This window comes from Zingiber officinale, chromosome 6B (assembly GCF_018446385.1).
Source record: "Zingiber officinale cultivar Zhangliang chromosome 6B, Zo_v1.1, whole genome shotgun sequence".
NCBI classification, from domain to species: Eukaryota; Viridiplantae; Streptophyta; class Magnoliopsida; order Zingiberales; family Zingiberaceae; genus Zingiber; species Zingiber officinale.
Window position 1 is genome coordinate 89932534 of NC_055996.1, and position 20368 is coordinate 89952901.

General features: G+C 37.1%; 1 protein-coding gene across 5 annotated transcripts; it reads left to right on the forward strand.

Annotated features, from left to right (window-relative positions):
• The first annotated feature begins 490 nt into the window (after window positions 1–490).
• Window positions 491–20368, forward strand: LOC121993068 (solanesyl-diphosphate synthase 1, mitochondrial-like). 5 transcript variants are annotated; one of them, XM_042547742.1, is made up of 12 exons: window positions 491–814; window positions 16715–16807; window positions 17009–17089; window positions 17201–17272; window positions 17594–17725; window positions 17818–17904; window positions 18084–18155; window positions 18890–18975; window positions 19129–19261; window positions 19348–19437; window positions 19568–19653; window positions 20049–20188. In XM_042547742.1, the coding sequence occupies exons 1-11, from the start codon at window positions 680–682 to the stop codon at window positions 19646–19648; spliced, it is 1062 nt and encodes a 353-aa protein (XP_042403676.1). In that variant the 5' UTR covers window positions 491–679; the 3' UTR covers window positions 19649–19653; window positions 20049–20188. The 5 variants fall into 5 exon arrangements, with proteins under 5 accessions (XP_042403676.1, XP_042403674.1, XP_042403677.1 ...); XM_042547740.1 differs by having other exon boundaries at window positions 492–814; window positions 19555–19653; window positions 20049–20368; XM_042547743.1 differs by having other exon boundaries at window positions 492–802; window positions 16712–16807; window positions 19555–19653; window positions 20049–20368.

Sequence of the window (20368 nt, forward strand, 5' to 3'; positions counted from 1 at the left end):
AACGACTTATGGTTGCAGGCTCAGCTCGTTGGAGGTCCGCGTCATCTTCAGTTGACATCTAGTCAACGTGAGCGTCATCTTCTCAGCGTCCGTCGACTTACTCTCGGACAGGATCAGATAATAACATACACTAAATCATAGTCATTGATAAAAAAAAAATGGTCAAATGATCTTAACCACTGAAAAAAATACTTAATAAAACCTCACATCTCCCTCAATGGCTAGGAATCCACAATTCCCAATGGCTAGGAAATGCCAGAATTCCAACGGGTAAAAAAAATAAATTTTTTTGGATGAACTAACAGTCTACGGATTTTTGACTTATAGAATCAGAACCAACTCGACAATCCAGTTCGACCTGGTAAACTAAGTCAACAGGCAATCGGCATGTTGACCGCCCGGACAGGGTCCGGACTGACCCTACCTAGGCAGTGTCCAGGCCGGATCCGCCCGGGTCGGGTCTACTTTATGTTATATGGATCTGATACAGGGCCACGCTTCTTGATCACCACCGATCGCCGTGGCTGCGGCGCATCGCAGGGGCAAAGGACGATCGTTAGTCCGAGCTCTTCTTGTTCTTCCTTGCGAGAGCATTCTTTCGCACTAGCGAGTTTTGTCTTCGTTATTGTGTTTTCCTCAGAGTTGCGCATTTTCCGCCGGGTCGGCGCTTAGGATACAGATGCTCAGGTGGGGCTTCAGGAGTTTGTGTCGATCGAGGACAGGCGGATCTGATGCATATTCTTTGAAAATATTTCTTCCTGTGGCTTCTCTTGCGGCTCCTTTAAGTCAAATCCCTGCTGAGGTACTCTCAAAGGTGCATTTTTGTTTTTGTTTTTTTGGCTTCCCTTTGATGGATATAATTAACTTTCCTTTTTGTTATCTAATTTGATTGTAGAATGATGTTCTTGTTGGTCTTCTTAGCTCTTGTTATTTCCTGATCATATTTGTTGCTAGTCTATTATGAAACGATAGACATTTCACTCTCCTTTTATCTGTCGTTTTTGCTTGCCAATGGGTCACTGAGAGATACTGAAAAATAGTCAACTGAAGATGTTAAACTATATCTGGTCATCAGTTTTGTGACTTAATTCCTTCAAGGTATTGGTTCATTGCCGTAAGGTCTATCGACGATCGTCCTTACATCCTAGATCATGTTGTAATCACATTTACCTGGTAGTGATCAGATGAATACCAAAGTTTAACTAGTTTTAGCTCAATTTTTTCCCACTGCACTGGAAATAATTTATTTAGATCTTCCTGGCCGATGAAATAAATTTGAATACCATGTGAACCCAAACTGATACTCTAAATACAATGAAAGAATTTTAGAGTCTCATAAGTTGAAGAGAATCAAATTTGTTGATCTTAGCCCTAAACCAGTTGGCAAAGATTGATGATAGTATTAGGCCTTGGTGACCAACATTAATGCCGCTTAAGGGCAGATAGACCGTCCACCCAGTGTTGGTACCCACATCTTCTACTAGGTTGAGCTTAACAGGAGCAAGAGACTTAGTGGCAACAACCAGAATGAGATATTATTTAATTGTGGAAATATCATGCCAGGTGCACCTGTCATAGTCGGAACTAACCTACCAAAGTTCCAATCAGTCCCAGATCAGCCACAAAAAATAGACAAAAATGGCTTTGCAAGGCACTGAAGAAGGGCTATTCAAAGCATCTCTGATGCATATTCAGCTTGTGGGATGGACTGAGGTTGGCCAGGGGAGTCAAAGAACTACCACTCCAGTTCAGAGCTCACATTAGATCCAGAAGCCTTGGCCACATAGTGATCTCAATCTCCACTCTCTTTGACAAGATGGAGAGCGTTTTTTAATGCTTTATTAGCTTGATAAAGTAGCATGATGACAAAAAATATTAACTATTTGAATAATATTAATAGATGTAATCATACTAATAGACTATTTATTGAATTTGACTCAGTATTAATGGAGGAATTTATACTTATTTGATATGACACAATATTTATTTTTCTTAAATTCTATTTTAATCTAGTGTCCTTACTTTTTAGCAAAATTTTCATGAATTGCTAGGATATTTTGTTGGGGTTGCAAGGTTGCAAACATAGTCCTACATTGAAAACACATAGGAAAGATCATAGGTTTATAATAGAAAAGATATCTCCATTATCATGAGGCCTTTTGGGTAGAGCCCAAGAACAAAATCATGAGTTTGTTAGATTGTAGAGCTCCCTAGAGGAGGGGGGGGGGGGTGAATAGCGATTTAAAAATTCGTAGCGAGTTAGAGTAAGCAGCGGAAAAATAAGAGCAATGCTAACACGAACCAGTTTTACTTGGTTCGGAGCCTTGGCTGACTCCTACTCCAAGGCCCGCACTCGTCGAGTGCTTTCGTTGGACAATCACTAATAGTTCGCAAAATCAGATTACAAATGTAAGTACAAGAACTTTAGAGAGAAAATACCGACAACAATAATAAAAAAAAACTTTAGCCGAAGGTTGTCGGAGAAGCTCTGCAGAGTCGCAGCGTCGCAGAAGCACAACGCAGTAGAGTAGTCGTTGGAAGACGTTGTTGTATTTTGCTCTAGGGCGAGACCTCCTTATATAGGATGCTCCGGGCGCCCGGACCGTGACGTAGGTCCGGTCAATCAACGCGCTCCTCGTTGCAACATGATAGAATTTTTGCCTTCCGGGCGCTCAGACCAACTCCGGGTGGCCGGATCCCTTTCGGGGCGCTCGGACCACCATCTTCCAGAAAGTCCTTCTCCTGCAAGAAAATGTTAGTTCGAGGCAAAATAGAAGTTATACTACCCTGCAAAACAAAAGTTAGCACAAATATAATAAAAGAGTAGTAATTAGATTCCATCTCACCGAGATCGGAATATAGTCACGATCTCAACTTAGATTTCCGAAATGGTTCTAAGTTGGATCGACGCTTACTGTTCCCTCAAACAGGGAACGCGTCCTCTCCAAGTCACTCCCCTCCAGTGACTTACCTTAACTTACCTGCCAGACGTCCGGTCAGCCCGTCGACCCGTCTAGACTTCGTGCCAGCTATCAGATCAGCCCGTCGACCTAGCTAGACTTCGTGCCAGACATCAGGTCAGGCCGTTGACCAGTCTGAACTTCGTGCCAGACATCAGGTCAGCCCGTCGACCGGTCTGGACTTCGTGCCAGCTATCAGGTCGTCCCGTCGACCTAGCTGGGCTTCGTGTCAGCTATCAGGTCGACCCGTCGACCTAGCTGGGCTTCGTGCTAGCTATCATGTCAGTCCGTCGACTTAGCTGGACTTCTTCTGCACACTTATTCAAAGTATTAGATCACAACGAGACTAACTTAACCTATTTTGTCATTCATCAAAACTTGAGTTAGACCGTTAGTGCTAACCGTACCAACAATCTCTCCCTTTTTGATGCAATGACAACCTGGGTTAAGTTAGTGAAAATTATGCAAAAGAAATGGTTTTTAAGTTAGCCTTGTTTTATGTTTGGTATTTTGTTGCCAACTAACTTAAACCACCTAACCCTCCCCCTTCGACATTCATAAAAAAAAATGCAAGCATAGACAATTTTCAGGTTGACAACGGAAAATAATTTAGAAAAATAAGTTAACTTTGAAACTAAAATTTAACAACATAAAATTTAACTAAAATTTGACTTGGGGGAGTTAACTTAGAAAAATAAGTTAAAGGAAAATTTTGCAAAAATCGTTTAAGGCAAAAATATGATCTTTGAGATCAGAAATAATTTTCATCATCCTTTAACTTTTTCAAAATAGCTAAGGTTTTGAAAAATAGCTAACTTTTTATCAGAAATATTAAGTCAATAATAATTTTCAAAAACAAGTTTTGTAAAATTAAACGAATTTTCAAACATAAGTTTGAAAAATTAAGTCAATTTTTAGAAATAAGTTTATGAAAGTCCTTTTCAAAAATAAGTTTTTGAAATCCATTTTCAAAAATAAGTTTTTGAAAGCCATTTTCAAAAATAAATTTTTGAAATCCATTTTCAAAAATAAGTTTTTGAAGGTTATTTTGAAAGCTATTTTCAATAAGATTTTGAAAGCCATTTTTCAAAAATTAAATTTACAAAATTAAAGCAATTTTTAAAACAATTTTGCTAAAGTATTTTTAAGGGAATGAAAAATACTTTTTAAAAGTAATTTTGCAAAAAATATTTTCAAAGGAGAGAAAATAATAAGTATGAAAATAATTAATCCTCCCCCTGAACCTGACATTAACAAAACTTCAACTGTCTAACCATAAGTTACTTACTGACTATCAGCAGATAGCAGCTTTCACTTAGTTAGTCAGGTTAAGTTGATTGTATTCAGTTAGTGTTTGACTAAGTTGAAATACTTAACCTGATTAATATTTGTTTGGTTTTTTTAACGCCCAGACTTATGATGATGCACTGATATAATCATCTTTAAGTCCAGGCAATCTGCTTATACATCTCACCCCTTTCTAAGTTCAAAAATACACAAACAAGTTAGCCCTAATGTGTTGGTGAGATGCTCAAACCTTAGATCTATAGGAGCATGCTTTCTAAGGGATTGATCTATTCTAAGGCTAAAACTAATTTTTTTTAAAAAAAAAATCTAAAAATAGGGAATTTTGAGAAATATTTAAGAAGTTTTATCCTAGAATTTTAAAGACACTTTTTGAAAACAATTTTTCAATCTAAGAATCCTACTCTATTAAACACATTCCTAATTTTCGACGTAGATTACTAAACTCACTTTCAGGGAGGAGTTTAGTGAGTATGTCAGCTAAATTAGACTTGGACTCAATGTATTTGAGTTCAATATCTCCTTTAGTAACATGGTGGCAAAAGGCGAATACGCTCGCCATCTCCTTTAGTAACAAGATCCCTGATAAAGTGATGCCTAATTTCAATGTGTTTGGTTCTTGAATGATGCACAAGATTTTTTGTCAAATTAATTGAGCTAACATTATCAATTAATACTTTTATATTTGTAAGGTTTAAATTAAAGTCTTTTAAGGTGTGCATCATCCATAATAATTGTGCGACACATTCTCCAATAGCTATGTATTCTGACTCAGTAGTAGATAGAGCAACACAGTGTTGCTTTCTACTAAACCAGCTGACAAGTGATGGACCCAGTAGTTGACATCCACCACTTGTACTTTTACGGTCTAACTTACATCTAGCGCAATCTGAGTCAGAATAGCCTATTAGTTCAAAATTGTTAGTACTAGAATACCAAATTTCTACATTGGATGTTCCTTTAAGATATCTAAAGATTCGCTTAAATTGAGTCAAATGAGATTCTTTAGTACAGGTTTGCTATCTAGCAACACATACTAACTGTAAATAAAATATCGAGTCGACTTGCAGTTAAGTATAGTAGGCTACCGATGACACTCCTATAATATTTTAAGTCAATTGATTTTCCATTAGGGTCGTCATCTAGGATTGTATTAACTGGCATAGGTGTTTTTATTTCTTTAGTATTTTCCATCCCGAATTTTTTAAGTAATTCTTTAGTATATTTTTGTTGATAAATGTAATTACCTTCATTTGTTTGTTTGAATTGTAATCCTAAAAAGTAAGTTAATTTACCGACTAGACTCATTTCAAATTCTTGTTCCATTAGAGTTGTAAATTCTTGTAAAAATTTTGAGTTGGTTGATCCAAAGATTATGTCATCTACATAGATTTGGGCTATAAAGATATCCTCTTTTATTGATTTGACAAATAAGGTTGGGTCGATTTGACCTTGGTTGAACCCTTTGGATATTAGGTAAGATGTCAACCTTTCATACCATGCCCTAGGTGCTTGCTTAAGTCCGTATAAGGCTTTCTTTAGCTTAAAGACATAGTCAAGATGATCTAAATCTTCAAACTCAGGTGGCTGTCCTACATAGACTTCTTTTATTAATCCATTTAGAAAGGCAGATTTAACATCCATTTGATATAGTTTAAATCCTTTATGGGCTGCATAGCTGAGTAACATTCTAATGGACTCTAGTCTAGTTACTGGGGCATATGTTTCATCGTAGTCAAGTCCCTCTACTTGACTGAATCCTTTAGCCACTAGCCTAGTTTTGTTTCTAGTAATTTCCCCAGTTTCGCTTAATTTATTTATGAACACCCATTTTGTTTCTATTACCTTTTTATTTTTAGGTGGTGGTACTAATCCCAGACTTGGTTTATCTCAAATTAGGCTAGTTCCTCTTGCATAGCTATGATCCAGTCTGGGTCAAGTAAGGATTCATCTATAGTTTTGAGTTCAATTTTTAAAATTAGAGATATTTGACTTAGGTTTCTAAAGGATGACTTTGTCTGAACCCTTAGGTTTGGATCGCCAATTATTTGGTCAATTGGATGATTTGGGTTGACTCTTATGGTCCTAGAGGGTTGATTTACTTGAAGTTGATCTTCCTCTTCGTGATTTAAACATTCATTGGCTCCCTCTTGATTATTGTTACCTTGGACAAAATCAATTGGTTGAATTTGAGTTTGTTCTAGGTTTTGGTTGGACTCCTCAAATTTTACATTTGAGGTTTCTTCAATTCTTAGTGTAACCTTATTATATATTCTGTAACCCCTACTGTTCAGTGAGTATCCTACAAAAATTCCATTTTCTATTTTAGAAGTGAATTTTATTAAGTGTTCTCTTGTGTTTAGTATGTAGGCTGGACACCCAAATGCTTTAAAGTATTTGATATTGGGTTGTTTATTATAATATATTTCAAAGAAGGTTTTATTATGAGTTTTATTCAGTGCGGTTCTATTTTGTACATAGCAGGCTGTACTAACAGCTTCTGCCCAAAAATATTTAGGTAAGTTATATTCATTTAACATTGTCCTAGAGGCTTCAAGTAGTGTTCTATTTTTTCTTTCTACAATTCCATTTTGTTGAGGTGTTTTAGGACAGGAGAATTCGTGATGATATCCGTTTTCAAGACAAAATTTGTTAAAGTTATGATTTTTAAATTCACCTCCGTTGTCACTTCTAATTCTTTTAATTTTTAGGTCTTTTTCATTTTCAACTTGTTTACAAAAATTCGTAAAGATTTCAAATGTTTCATTTTATTTTTTAAGAATTTTACCTAGGTGAATCTAGAATAATCGTCTATTATTACTAGACAATATAAGCTACTATTTATTGATTTAACCCCATAAGAGTCAAATAAGTCTAAGTGTAAGAGTTCTAATATTGAGTTTGTTTGAAGTTGATTAGTTGTCTTGTGAGTAGATTTTGTTTGTTTTCCTTGTTGACAAGCATTACAAATTGTTGAGTCTAAGTTAGGTAATTTTGGTAATCCTCTAACTAATCCATTTAATTTACTTATATTTATGAAATTAGTGTGTGACATTCTTCTATGCCATAACCAGGTTTCTTCTTTTTGTGTTAAGTAACACTTAATTGAAGAAGTGATTAGGTTAATTGCATAGATGTTGTCTTGTCTAAACCCTTTTAAACTTACAGAAGGGTTGTCTAAGTGCTTGATTAAGCATTCTGAAGATAAAAACCTAACCTTATATCCAGTGTCACATAATTGACTAATACTAAGAAGATTATACTTGAAATTTTCAACGAGTAATACTTTTGTAATAATAAAGTCAGTTCTAAGTTCAATGTTACCTATACCAATTACCTTGAGTTTACCGTTGTTCCCAAAGGCAACTGTTCCTAAGCTTTTGTAGGTTAGTTCAGTGAATTTGGTGTGATCCCCAATCATATGTTTGAAGCAACTACTGTTCAAGATCCACTTGGTTTCCTGCAACAAGTAGAAATTAAGATTAGTTTGGGTTTGAATTTAATTTTACATGGAATGATTTAAGTTAAATTAGTTTTTTAAAGTAATTTTTAAGTTAAATTAATTTTTAGGTTAAAATAATTTTTATGTTAAAATAATAATTTTTAAGTTAAAATAATTTTTAGGTTAAAATAATTTTTAAAAATATATTTTTTTAAAAAAATTGAAATTAAATTGTTAATTTAGTTTTAAATTAAATTTAATTTGATTTAGTTTAATTTAATTTCATTTTAAATTTAATTTAATTCTAATTTATTTTAATTTTAAGTTAGTTTTAAATTAATTTAATTTAATTAGATTTAATTTAATTAGATTCAATTTAATTTAATTTAATTTAATTAGATTTAATTTAATTTAATTAGATTTAATTTAATTTAATTTAATTAGATTTAATTTAATTTAATTTAATTAGATTTAATTTAATTTTGTTCGGTTCGATTAGATTTGATTTGATTTGAAATCCTTAGTCATCTTATCTGATCTATGTTTTCAATCAGGAAAACATAATTTTTGTGAGATGAAGTTAAGTTCAATTTTTAGGGTTTGGTTTAATTTGTGTTAGATTCAGGTTTAGCTTTGGGCTCAACAAATAGATATTCTTTGGATAAACTTCTGGGCTATGGTGAGTCACTTGGACATTATTAGAGTAACCATGCCTTCGAGGTTTTCCAAATAGTCCTATCCACTGAACTTAGTACAAAACCTTGGTCTAACTAGTTAAGATCCGTAAGGGGTAGCTTCGGTTAGTTCCACTAAGCCAAATGCACCAGGTCGAAGCCATATCTTCCTAGACATACATAGACAGAGTTTCCCTAACGTACTATCATCCAAAACTTCACCAGTAACGTAGGTCAAGCTAAACTGTTGGGCCTTTTAAAACTAGTCCTAATTATCCTGCCGGGTAGGTTAGTTTTTGGTTACCCTGTCAGGTAGATTATTTTTGGAGGTGCCAACTATTTTAGAGTCTCCCCCTGAATTATTAATCTGATTTAGGTTTTAATTTTGAGTTTATGTCGATTACTTTTATAATTGTATTTAACTTCATGATAATCTGATTTTTGATAGGTTCTAAAATAGTTTGTTTTTGGTTTAGTTGGTCTAGGTTTGTATTTTGGCTTTTGATTTGGTTTATTTGATTTTACATAATATATTTTATCTTTGAGTATATAATATTGGTTAATTCCTATTTGCGTAGTTAAGCACGCTTTCGGAACCCAAGCTTTAATTTGTTGTTTGTGTTGAGTTATTAGAGATATAAACGACTTATTTGAATTCGACTTGTATCCATGTCCAGATTTATTGTAAACAACTTTTTGATTATTTAATATAAGATCTAAATTTTAAGATCTAGTTGTAAATTTCTCTAAAAGCCCTTTTAATTTATTAATTTCAGCTTTTAGTGTTGAATTTTCCTCCTCAAGTGTTAAAATTTGAGTTGTATTAGAATTTGTGATTTGTTCCTTGAGGTTTTGATTTTCCTCCGGAAACATTTTATTTTCATTTTCAATTGCAGTTAATTTTCTATCTAAACTTGCAATGATTTTAAAAAATTTCTTATTTAAACTAAGGTATATCTCTTCGGGACCTTCGGAAACGAGTACGGACTCGTGGTTCGATTCGAGTTTAGACCCGTCTTTCGATTCGTCCTCTGATTCGACGGCTATTAGCGCGAGGTGACTTTGGTGCTTCTGATCTTCGGCCTCTGATTCTTCTGAAGACGAGTCGTCCCACGTCGCTTTGAGTGTTTTCTTCTTGGTTGTCTTTGACTTCTCGTTCTTCAATTTTGGGCACTCATGCTTGTAGTGACCCTTCTTGTTGCACCCGAAGCAGGTCATGTTTCTTGGTTCAGTTGTGGAGTTGATCTTTTGTAGGTCTTTCTGCTGAAGTTCTTCTTCCTCCTGGTGAACATCTTCCTTACCAAGTTCACCAGGTACTCTTCGTCTTCTGAATCTTTGTCAGACTTATATTCTGGTTCAGGCTTGGTCTTTGTCTTTTCCTTGGAGGAACCTACAACCAAAACAATACCTTTCTCGGTACTGGCGTTAGTTTGCTCGTGTAGCTCAAGTTCGCAAAACAGCTTGTCTAATTTTAACTTAAAAAGATTTTTCAAAATCTTGTAGGCATCCACAATGGATGCCCACAATGCATTTTGAGGAAACGCGTTTAGAGCGTATCTGATTAAATCGCGATTCTCCATTTGGTGGCATATTACGTGAAGTTCGTTGAGGATGTCTTTGATCCTCGCGTGGAGCTGACTTGCTAATTCTTCTTCCTACATTTTAATATTAAATAATCTATTTAGAAAAAGATCACGTTTAGTTACCTTGGCGTCGCTCGTTCCTTCGTGTAGTTCGACGAGTTTATCCCATAGTTCCTTCGCATTTTGGTGTGGGCCCACCCAGTTTAGCTCTTCCTTCGTCAATCCGCATTGCAGAGTGTTGAGTGCTTTGAAATCCGCCTGAGCTTTCTTCTTCATGTCCGGATTCCACTGTTCCGGGTCCAGCGGATTTCCGGAGTTGTCGAACGGCGCCTTGTATTCTCTGGTGACGCTAAACCACTGGTCGAAGTCGGTCTTCAGATAGAGCTCAATTCGCTTCTTCCAGTAGGGGAAATCGTCACCGTTGAATAGAGGGGGACGGACTGTGCTGAAACCTTCGATTTGAGACATTTTACCTTGCACACAAAAAAAAACAAGAAAAAAGAAATCTCAAGACTTGGTCTTGGATTAGCAGTGTGAGAGAAAGAAAGAAATTTTAAGATTGAATTGGTGTTGCACCAATTCAGTTTAACTTGCTACGAAAAAAAGATCCAAAAAGGCAACAATACTAGTTTGGATTGTTTCGAAAAACTTAAAGCCGAAAAAAAACTTAAAAAGAAATTCACCCCTTTTGTCTGATTGGTGGTTGCACCAAATCAGAGCGGTACCTGCTTTGATACCACTTGTTAGATCGTAGAGCTCGCTAGAGGGGGGAGGGGTGAATAGCGATTTAAGAATTCGTAGCGAGTTAGAGTAAGCAGCGGAAAAATAAGAGCAATGCTAACATGAACCAGTTTTACTTGGTTCGGAGTCTTGGTCGACTCCTACTCCAAAGCCCGCACTCATCGAGTGTTTTCGTTAGGCAATCACTAATAGTTCGCAAAATCAGATTGCAAATGTAAGTACAAGAACTTTAGAGAGAAAATACCGACAACACTAATAAAAAAAATTTTAGTCGAAGGTTGTTGGAGAAGTTCCACAGAGTCGCAACGTCGCAGAAGCACAACGCAGTAGAGTAGTCGTTGGAAGACGTTGTTGTATTTTGCTCCAGGGCGAGACCTCCTTATATAGGATGCTCCGGGCGCCCGGATCCCTTCCGAGCGCCCGGACCGTGACGTAGGTCTGACCAATTAGCGCACTCCTCATTGCGACAGGATAGAATTTTTGCCTTCCGAGTGCTCGGACCGATTCCGGGCGCCCAAACCAACTTCGGGCGCCCGGATCTCTTCTGAGCGTCCGGACCGCCATCTTCCAGAAAGTCCTTTTCCTGCAAGAAAATGTTAGTCGGAGACAAAATAAAAGTTATACTATCCTGCAAAACAAAAGTTAGCACAAATATAATAAAAAAGTAGTAATTAGATTCCGTCTCATCAAGACCGGAATCTAGTCACGATCTCAACTTAAATTTTCGAAATAGTTCTAAGTTGGATCGACGCTTACTGTTCCTTAAATGGGGAACGCGTCCTCACCAAGTCACTCCCTGACTTACCTTAATTTACCTGCCAGACGTCTGGTCAGCCCATCGACCTATCTGGACTTCGTTCCAGCTATCAGGTCAGTCCGTTGACCTAGCTGGACTTCGTGCTAGACATCAGGTCAGTCCGTCGACCAGTCTGGACTTCGTGCCAGACATCAGGTTAGCCCGTCGACCAGTCTGGACTTCGTGCCAGCTATCAGGTCGGTTCGTCGACCTAGCTGGGCTTCGTGCCAGCTATCAAGTTGGCCCGTCGACCTAGCTAGGCTTCGTGCCAGCTATCAGGTCAGTCCGTCGACCTAGCTGGACTTCTCTTGCACACTTATTCAAAGTATTAGATCACAACGAAACTAACTTAATCTATTTTGTCATTCATCAAAATCTGAGTTAAACCGTTAGTGCTAACTGCACCAACATATTTGAGTGTTTTTCACTGGTTTATTCTTTTTTTCACTAGTGATTCCAATTTCACTGATCCTATCAATTTAACACAACTAACCTTAAGTTATCTACCTTATATTTTGTAAACTATGACAAGATCCATGTAGCCAACTTCAAGGGCTTGACAATGATAAGAAGAGAAGGAAACCACTAGTGAAACAGAAAATTTGGAATAAAAAGTGATGAAAAATAAACCTTCACACATATACTCCCACAGGAACTATTTACTTATGTCACATGCCTTGATTTGTGAGGAACATTGATAATTAGGAAAATTGCTAGCTATTTTTTTTCAAAGTTCAGCCACTGTATTATAAAAATTGTACACATCTATAGACAATGTCTGGTATTGGAAAGTAGGAGTCAAAATCACTATTGTTCCAAGTTATCTCAATAATTAGTTTGCTATCATTTTCATAGAGTAGTCAATTTGTCACCATATGACTTAGATATTCTTCATGTCCTTTCTTTTTGTGCTGAAGTTGCAAGCATGAAAGTAAAGTTTGTCAATTGGCTCTATCAAAAGATCGAGAAATTGCTTGATCTTTACGCACAGAAGTTCCATTTCAATATCAAATGGTTAGCACTCATCGTTTAGTCTTGTCTATTTGTCCTTTTTCTCATTGCCTATGGGGTGGTAAGAATCATATTCTAGTTTTTCAAAGAATAGCCTTATATATTGGTACCCCAAGGTTATTTTGATGTGATCAAACAAGTTAAGTTAGGAGTCCTATTGTGTTTAATCCTGTGTATAAGTGTGCAGGAACTTAAGAGCACAGGATGTCGAGCAAAAGACGTAGCTAGCGAGAAGAACGGCACGGGAGAGAGCCGACGGACTCGGTGCATCTGAGGGACGAAGTGCTGCGGAAGAGTACGCGGGCGGACGAGATCACGAGAAGGAGGCACGCGGCGTTTCCGAGGGATGAGAAGCCGGAGCGGAATCTTGCTCGAGGAGAAGGCCGGAAGTTGGGTTTGGGTGAGCCCCATTCCGGATGGCTGAAATCCCCCAAGCAAGCGGAGCCGGAGCGGAAGACTTGGACCGAAGCAAGCGGAGCCGAATCTGGAGGCCCGGAGAGAAAGTCAACAAAATGTTGACTTTCTCCTTTGGGGCGCCCGGAACCCAAGTTTTATCAAAATCGATGTGGACTTTGACCAACGCGTCAAGGATAAGGTTTTATCCCATTCCAGGCGCCTGGAACGCTTCCTGGTGCCCCGAGCAAGGCTATATAAGCAGTCTTGCTCCTAAAGCTTTATAACAACGTAGAATAATTAGTCACAACACTTGTGCTTGAGTTTGTTAGAGTTTACTTTGCTTTGTGAACCTTGAATATTGTAAGAGGTTTTTCCGCCTGAAAAAGATTCTTAGCGCGCTTCAACTTCCTTGGATTAACAATCTCCTCGGTTGTAATTAAGTAAATTCTCGGTGCCTCTTCCTTTTAGTATTTTATTTATTCTTATGCAAGTGTTTGTTTAAGTTATAAGCCGAGGAAGGTATTTTTGTTTGTTTTTGTGTAGGGGTTATTCACCCCCCTCTAGCCGACTGCCAAGGGTCCTAACAAGTGGTATTAGAGCGAGGATGCTTCAGAAGCACTAACCGCCAAACGAAGCACACGAGATAGCCGGACTAAGCATCTATCCACCGAAGTTCGAGGGGGAGTTCGCGAGCTGGAAAAAGAAAATGGAGGTATTCTTTAAAACCGACTTTGAATTACTTTTAATAATGAAATTCGGTTTTGTAGCACCCGAAGGAAAGGAAGAATACTAGTGGACGAAGAAAGAGCAGACGGACTTCTTGGCAAACGGCAAAGCAGAGTTCCATTTGCTGAGCGTCCTACCGTCATAAGAAGTCAATCGGATCGGCGCCTACGACTTAGCAAAGGAGCTCTGGGAGAAGTTCCTTGAGTTACACGAAGGGACGTCCAATGCCAAGCTCGCGAGACGGGATCTGCTAAGCAATCAGTTAAGCAACATAAAACTGGAAGCAGAAGAAACCGTTGCACATCTTCACTCGATAATGAAGAAACTAATCACCAGACTCACGAATCTTGGAGAAAAGGTAAGCAACCGAGATTCGCTAAGATACGTGCTTAATGCATTTCCTAGATCTACTGAGTGGGCATCATTAGTAGATGCTTACTGTATTTCTAAAGATTTAGATTTTTTACCTTAGAAGAAATGTTTTCAATATTTGAAGTGCATGAAACGAGATGTGCAAATCCGAAAAAGGAGTCGAAGCACAACGTTGCCTTTAAGGCAAGGATGGACGCACAAGATTCAGAATCCTCTCTCGACGACGAAGAAACGATAATGATGGTAAGACAATTTAAAAAATTATTTAAATTTAGAAAAACTAACTATCTGCGGTAGAAAGAAAAGAACAATCAGATGCTGCCACTGCAATGAAGAAGGACATGTTAAAGATGACTGACCTAAGTTAAAAATCAAGAACAAGGACAAAGGGAAGAACAAGAAGCCTGTCCAATCCAACAAGTACAAGACACTAAGGGCGACATGGGACGAAACGTCGTCTGAATAAGAAGTTGAAGCTGTTGTCGGACTTGCATTAATGACAAGTCATCAAGACAACGAAAACGAAGGAAGCTCGTCCAAAATGAGCATCGAGAGCATCGATGAAGGAGGAGTGACATCGGAAGAAAGTAGCAGTTCAGGGGGAGCTACGAATAACGAGATCGACAAGGTAAGTCAGGTACGATTTCTTCTTCCCAATAAATTATTTAAATTTATTAAGTTATTATCTAAAGATTGTTGCAAATTAGAAAAAGAAAATAAAGAATTAAAATTAATTCTAGCCAAATCTTGCCTATTAGAAGATTTTAAAAAAATAAAATTGGAAAATAATGAATTGAAAATACAAGTAGAAGACTTGAAAAATCGTGCATGCTTAAATCAAAATATTAGGAAAAATAATAATTTGAACTGGTATTTTAATTACCACAACGGATAAATTAGGACAATTTCTCAGAAATATATTCCTAAAAGATATTTAATTAACCCAGTTGGCTGGAACCTATATTGAGTTCCAAAATCTTGCTAAATTGAACTATAATTAGACTTAGCACTTTCAGCGAGAAAATTAAATGTTTGAATTTCCTTAAGAAACTTTGTCTAGAAAGTGGTTGTTGCTTCAATAACCAAGGAGGTCTAGTGCCTCGCCATACCCTGAAAATCAATTAATGAAATAAAATATTTAATTGACTAACAGATAAAACATTTAATTGTAATTAAATAATACTTTAAATAGTTACTCAAATTTTCTTCGATGTTTTTAACTTAGAATTTTTTTTAAGTACTATCAAAATTATTTTTCAAAATTTTCAAAAACTTGATAAGTTTTTCAAAATGTTGAAAATTATTTTTTTTTAACCAAAAAAAAAAAAACTTTCCTATTTTTTGAAAAAGTTACCCTTAGATTTTTTTTGGTACCCCATTTTTTATGTGATCAAAGGGGGAGAAGGGAAGATTAAGTCTAGGGGGAGGTAGTTTAAAATTTTTTAAAAGTTTTTAATTTTTGCACTTGAATTGTAAATTCTTTGCTTTTACTTTATGTTGGTTAACTCTAACTTAACTTGGGTTGCTCATATCAAAAAGGGGGAGATTGTTGGTACCCCAAGGTTGTTTTGATGTGATCAAACAAGTTAAGTTAGGTCCTGTTCTGTTTAATCCTGTGTCTAAGTGTGCAGGAACTTATGAGCACAGGATGTTGAGCAAAAGACGCAGCTAGCGAGAAGGACGACACGGGAGAGAGCCGACGGGCTCGGTACGTCTGAGGGACGAGGTGCTGCAGAAGAGTGTGCGGGCGGACGAGAAGGAGGCGTGCAACGTTTTCGAGGAACGAGAAGCCGGAGCGGAAGCTTGTTCGAGGAGAAGGTCGGAAGTTGGGTTCGGGTGAGCCCTATTCCGGATGGCCGAAATCACCCAAGCGAGCGGAGCCGGAGCGGAAGGCCCGGACTGAAGCAAGCGGAGCTGAAGCTAGAGACTCGGAGAGAAAGTCAACAAAATGTTGATTTTCCCCTTCGGGGCGCCCGGAACCCAAGTTTTAAATCGACGTGGACTTTGACCAACGCGTCGGGAATAAGGTTTTATCCCATTCCGGGTGCCTGGAACGCTTTTAAGCAGCCTTGCTCTTAAAGCTTTATAACAACGCAGAATAGTTAGTCACAACACTTGTGCTTGAGTTTGTTAGAGTTTAGCTTTGCTTTGTGAACCTTAAATGCTGTAAGAGGCTTCTCCGTCTGAAGGAGATTCTTAGTGTGTTTTAACTTCCTTGGATTAACAACCTCCCGGTGGTAACCAAGTAAATTCTCGGTGCCTCTTCCTTTTAGTCTTTTATTTATTTTTATGCAAGTGTTTGTTTAAGTTATAAGCCGAGGAAGATATTTTTGTTTGTTTTTGTGCAGGGGCTATTCACTCCCCCTAGCCGGCCGCCAAGGGTCCTAACATTATATTGACTATTGAAGGCTGGTATAACATAGTAAACTTTATATTTGCTGGAATGTGTTTAAAGTTTAGCCTGCATTTTCCCTAAAAAGTAGCTTTTGCTACATTCATCATAGTAACTTGCTTAGCATACTCCTTTTTAAGACAGATGCTGTAGGATTCATTTTCTTTCTTATTTGCCATAAAAGTTGAAGTATCTCACTTTAAGTTATGCTTAGATACAACTAATATGACTATAATCGAAACTGGTTATTTTCATACTGTTCTACTGAAGTTGTATCAACTTTTATATTTACTCCATTTGGTGCTATGATTAGTAGGTACGGAATTATAGAGAATATCATTTTCAGAGTTCACATGGCTTACATGACATCAGATATCAGATTGACCAAGACAAAATATCTGCAGCCAAGGTGCAAAATTGTTAATTTTTTGGGGTGACTTTTTAGTAACTGATATTATAGAACAAAAGAAGGCCTCATGTGTTTGACACCATAATTAAGGATATTGCCTACAAAAATTCCACTAAAATTAAAGAAGAGACGTATTTTCAAATTTTAATTCTGATAGTAGTCATTACCTGTTTACCTCTGTTTATCTTCCATTTGATCTAGGAACCAGTGGACCCCTTTGCCTTGGTTTCTGATGAACTCTCAATTATCACAAATAGATTGCAGTCAATGGTGGTCAGTGAGGTGGGTTGATGTAATCTGAAGCAATTTAGTCATTCTGATATTTGAAGACTGGAACATGTCTTGATCTTTTGAATGTTATGACCTCAACCACCTAATTCCAAACCATTTCAGGTCCCCAAGCTGGCATCAGCTGCTGAATATTTCTTCAAAGTAGGAGCTGAAGGGAAAAAATTTCGACCTACAGTAAGTACTGAGATAAATAACTATCATTATTATTTAATTGCAAGTGCTTGTTATACAGCTTGATATGATTCTCTCTCTCTCTCTCTCTCTTGAATATCAGTATACCTTCTCTTTTGGGTTATTCACAACTTGTAGATACTCTTGCCTATTACTTCTTTCATAGAATGCCCATTAACTTTTCCAGTTTTTTTGGTAATCTCTGTATGTAATGTGGAAGCATTAAAAATTCATGCTATTGCTATTAAAATGTGATTATCCTTACCGAAGTTTGTGCCTCTTTGCTTTTTATTTGTTTATGACTAAAGAATAAAAATATCACAGGTACTACTATTGATGGCTTCAGCTCTGAGTATGCCTACACCCAATTCCATTGCTGTTGAAGTAGCTAGTAGTTTCCAAAAGAATATGCGCACCAGGCAGCAGCGTGTTGCTGAAATAACTGAAATGATTCATGTTGGCCATAATTTTTTTTTATTTCTCTTTCGGAGAAAATATTTAAAATTTTCCTTTCTCATTTCAATACTTTTGTTTTTTCACTTGCGTAGGTTGCAAGCCTTCTCCATGATGACGTCTTAGACGGTGCGGATACAAGACGTGGTATTGGTTCACTGAACTTTGTAATGGGCAACAAGGTGTCTCCTTTAGTTTCTTTACTGACAACTATAGTTTAATTGCACCCTGCATGTTCCAAGTGTTGGTAATATTATAGGTGGACATTGAAATCGTGACCTTTTCAGTTCGTACTAACCACTCAATAGCAGAAGTGTTTTCAACTGTTAACTGCAATTTTGGTTTATTTTCTTTGTTGCAGCTTGCTGTGCTTGCTGGAGATTTTTTACTTTCTAGAGCTTGTGTTGCCCTTGCGTCACTAAAGAACACGGAGGTATCTTGGTTAGCTGTGTCACTGTTAGCTAGCTGCGTGTCACTGTTATATCTTGTTTTCAATGATTGAGAAAATGCTAATATTGCATTATAAACATATTTGCCTAGTTTTCATATTCTTAGGCTTTATTTTATATCTTCCTTTTTTCTCTTCTTCTACATAGCCTATCCCATGCATATGAGAGATGTGCATTTCTTGGTAGATGACGATAAAACCATCAAGTTTCTATCTTTCTTGCCTGAGGTTTTAAATGGCACCTAATAGCACACTCCATGAACTGAGCGGTATTCTTGGAAAACGAACTAAAGTCATCTTCTCTATTTCCTGAGGTATATTACATACAAGAACCCAGCCCTTGAAATAGTTGTATAGGATTCAAAAGCACAAACTGTGTGGATTTATAATAGTTGAGAATTCCAGTGGCCAGTAAATGTGTAACCGTCACTGTAGCATTAGCCAAGAATCATGAAGATATCTAGGAAAAGTTTACAGGCTGGTCGAGATGAATTCAAGACTTAGGTCCTGATTGAAGGAAACCATCAAAAGCATGCTTATGAGATAGAAAACTATTCATGAATTATGAGTAGATACTGAAGTACTTCTATCCTCTATGCACTTCTATAAACACCAGTGTTCATATTCTTCCGCGTGCATGAACAAATTCATTTGTTTATTTATTTATTTTTCTTTTGGTTGGGGGGATATGTGTGTGACAATCTTGCTTCCTTCCATAGGTTGTATCATTATTGGCCACTGCTGTTGGACATCTTGTCACTGGTGAAACAATGCAGATGACAACTAATGCTGAGCAATGTCACAGGTAAATAATTTTTCAGCTGCAGTTTACCTCACTTCAGGAGTCTTGCCTGAAGTAAATAGATCCATTGTGAAGGAAAACAAAAGGAAGCTTTATCCCTGAATACTGTGTTTTATATCGTTTTTATGAAAATGTCACATATATGTGGAATTACAGCATGGAGTATTACCTGTCGAAGTCATACTACAAGACGGCTTCATTGATCTCAAACAGTTGCAAAGCTATTGCTTTGCTAGCAGGGCAAACTACAGAAGTTGCATTACATGCATATAGTTATGGGCGAAATCTAGTATGATGATATTATCTTAATTCAGTCTGATGACATTTTTAATTAATTATACATTTGCAAATATTAACTAAATTGTTTATTTACAGGGTTTAGCATTCCAACTAATAGATGATGTGCTTGATTTCGTTGGTACTACAGCTTCACTGGGGAAGGGATCCCTATCTGATATTCGACATGTAATTCTTTTTGCAATCTACTTGACTCTGATTTGATGATTGTAGTGATTTCCTGTTTTTCTCTCCTTGTTTCTCCCTTCTTTAGCACTGTTTGGTTGAGTTAATCTTATTTTACAGGGAATCATTACAGCTCCAATCCTTTTTGCAAAAGAAGAGTTCCCGGAGCTGCAAGCAGTTATTGATAAGGGATTTGACAGTCCTGCAAATGTAGAGGCCGTAAGTTCTCTGTCAACCATTTTGCTTCTAGCACATTAAATCGATTAGTACACAAAAGACAGTAAACATTTTGTGAAACTAGCCAGTTATTGCTCGAACCAACATATCTCGCATGAAAGATAACTGTTTTTGCATCATGCTTGACCAGTCCTTTCTGAACAATTTCTATTCACTAAGCTGTTTATAATATTTGCTTGCAATTTCTCACCTTTCGTTATGCTGATTGGTGTTGGCATCTATAGTTGATTGTGCTTGAGTTGCTCTTCGACGTGCATTTTACAAAGAAACATGAAGTTTTAAAACTACTCTCATGTAGCTGAAATTTTCTGTTTGATCATGCTGGTGATTTTGGTTTCCGTATTTTCTAACGTGATGGCTCTTCATTATTCTTGCAGGCGCTTGATTATCTGGGAAAAAGTCAAGGAATTGAGAGGACGAGAGCGCTTGCAATTGAACATGCTAATCAGGCAATTGCAGCGATCAACGCCCTTCCTGAAAGTGATAGTGAGGATGTCCTGATTTTTAGGCGTGCGCTTGTCGATCTTTCTCACTTGGTGATCACTCGATCAAAGTAAAACTGCAATTCACACAGAAACTGTAACTCAGAATTTGTGTGCTACAACGTTAATTAGGCTCTAGGTATTTGGTTCTTTTGAATACATATGCTTGTTAGACAAAGTCATAATTGAGCAAACCACTACATTCTTCTTGGTAA

Excerpts from the sequence above, each read along its gene's own strand:
- LOC121993068 (XM_042547740.1), top strand. The coding sequence starts at position 680 with ATGCTCAGGTGGGGCTTCAGGAGTTTGTGTCGATCGAGGACAGGCGGA. Across the intron at positions 17,905-18,083 it reads ACTTTGTAATGGGCAACAAG|CTTGCTGTGCTTGCTGGAGA; the intron begins GTGTCTCCTTTA and ends TCTTTGTTGCAG. Across the intron at positions 19,262-19,347 it reads ATAGTTATGGGCGAAATCTA|GGTTTAGCATTCCAACTAAT; the intron begins GTATGATGATAT and ends GTTTATTTACAG.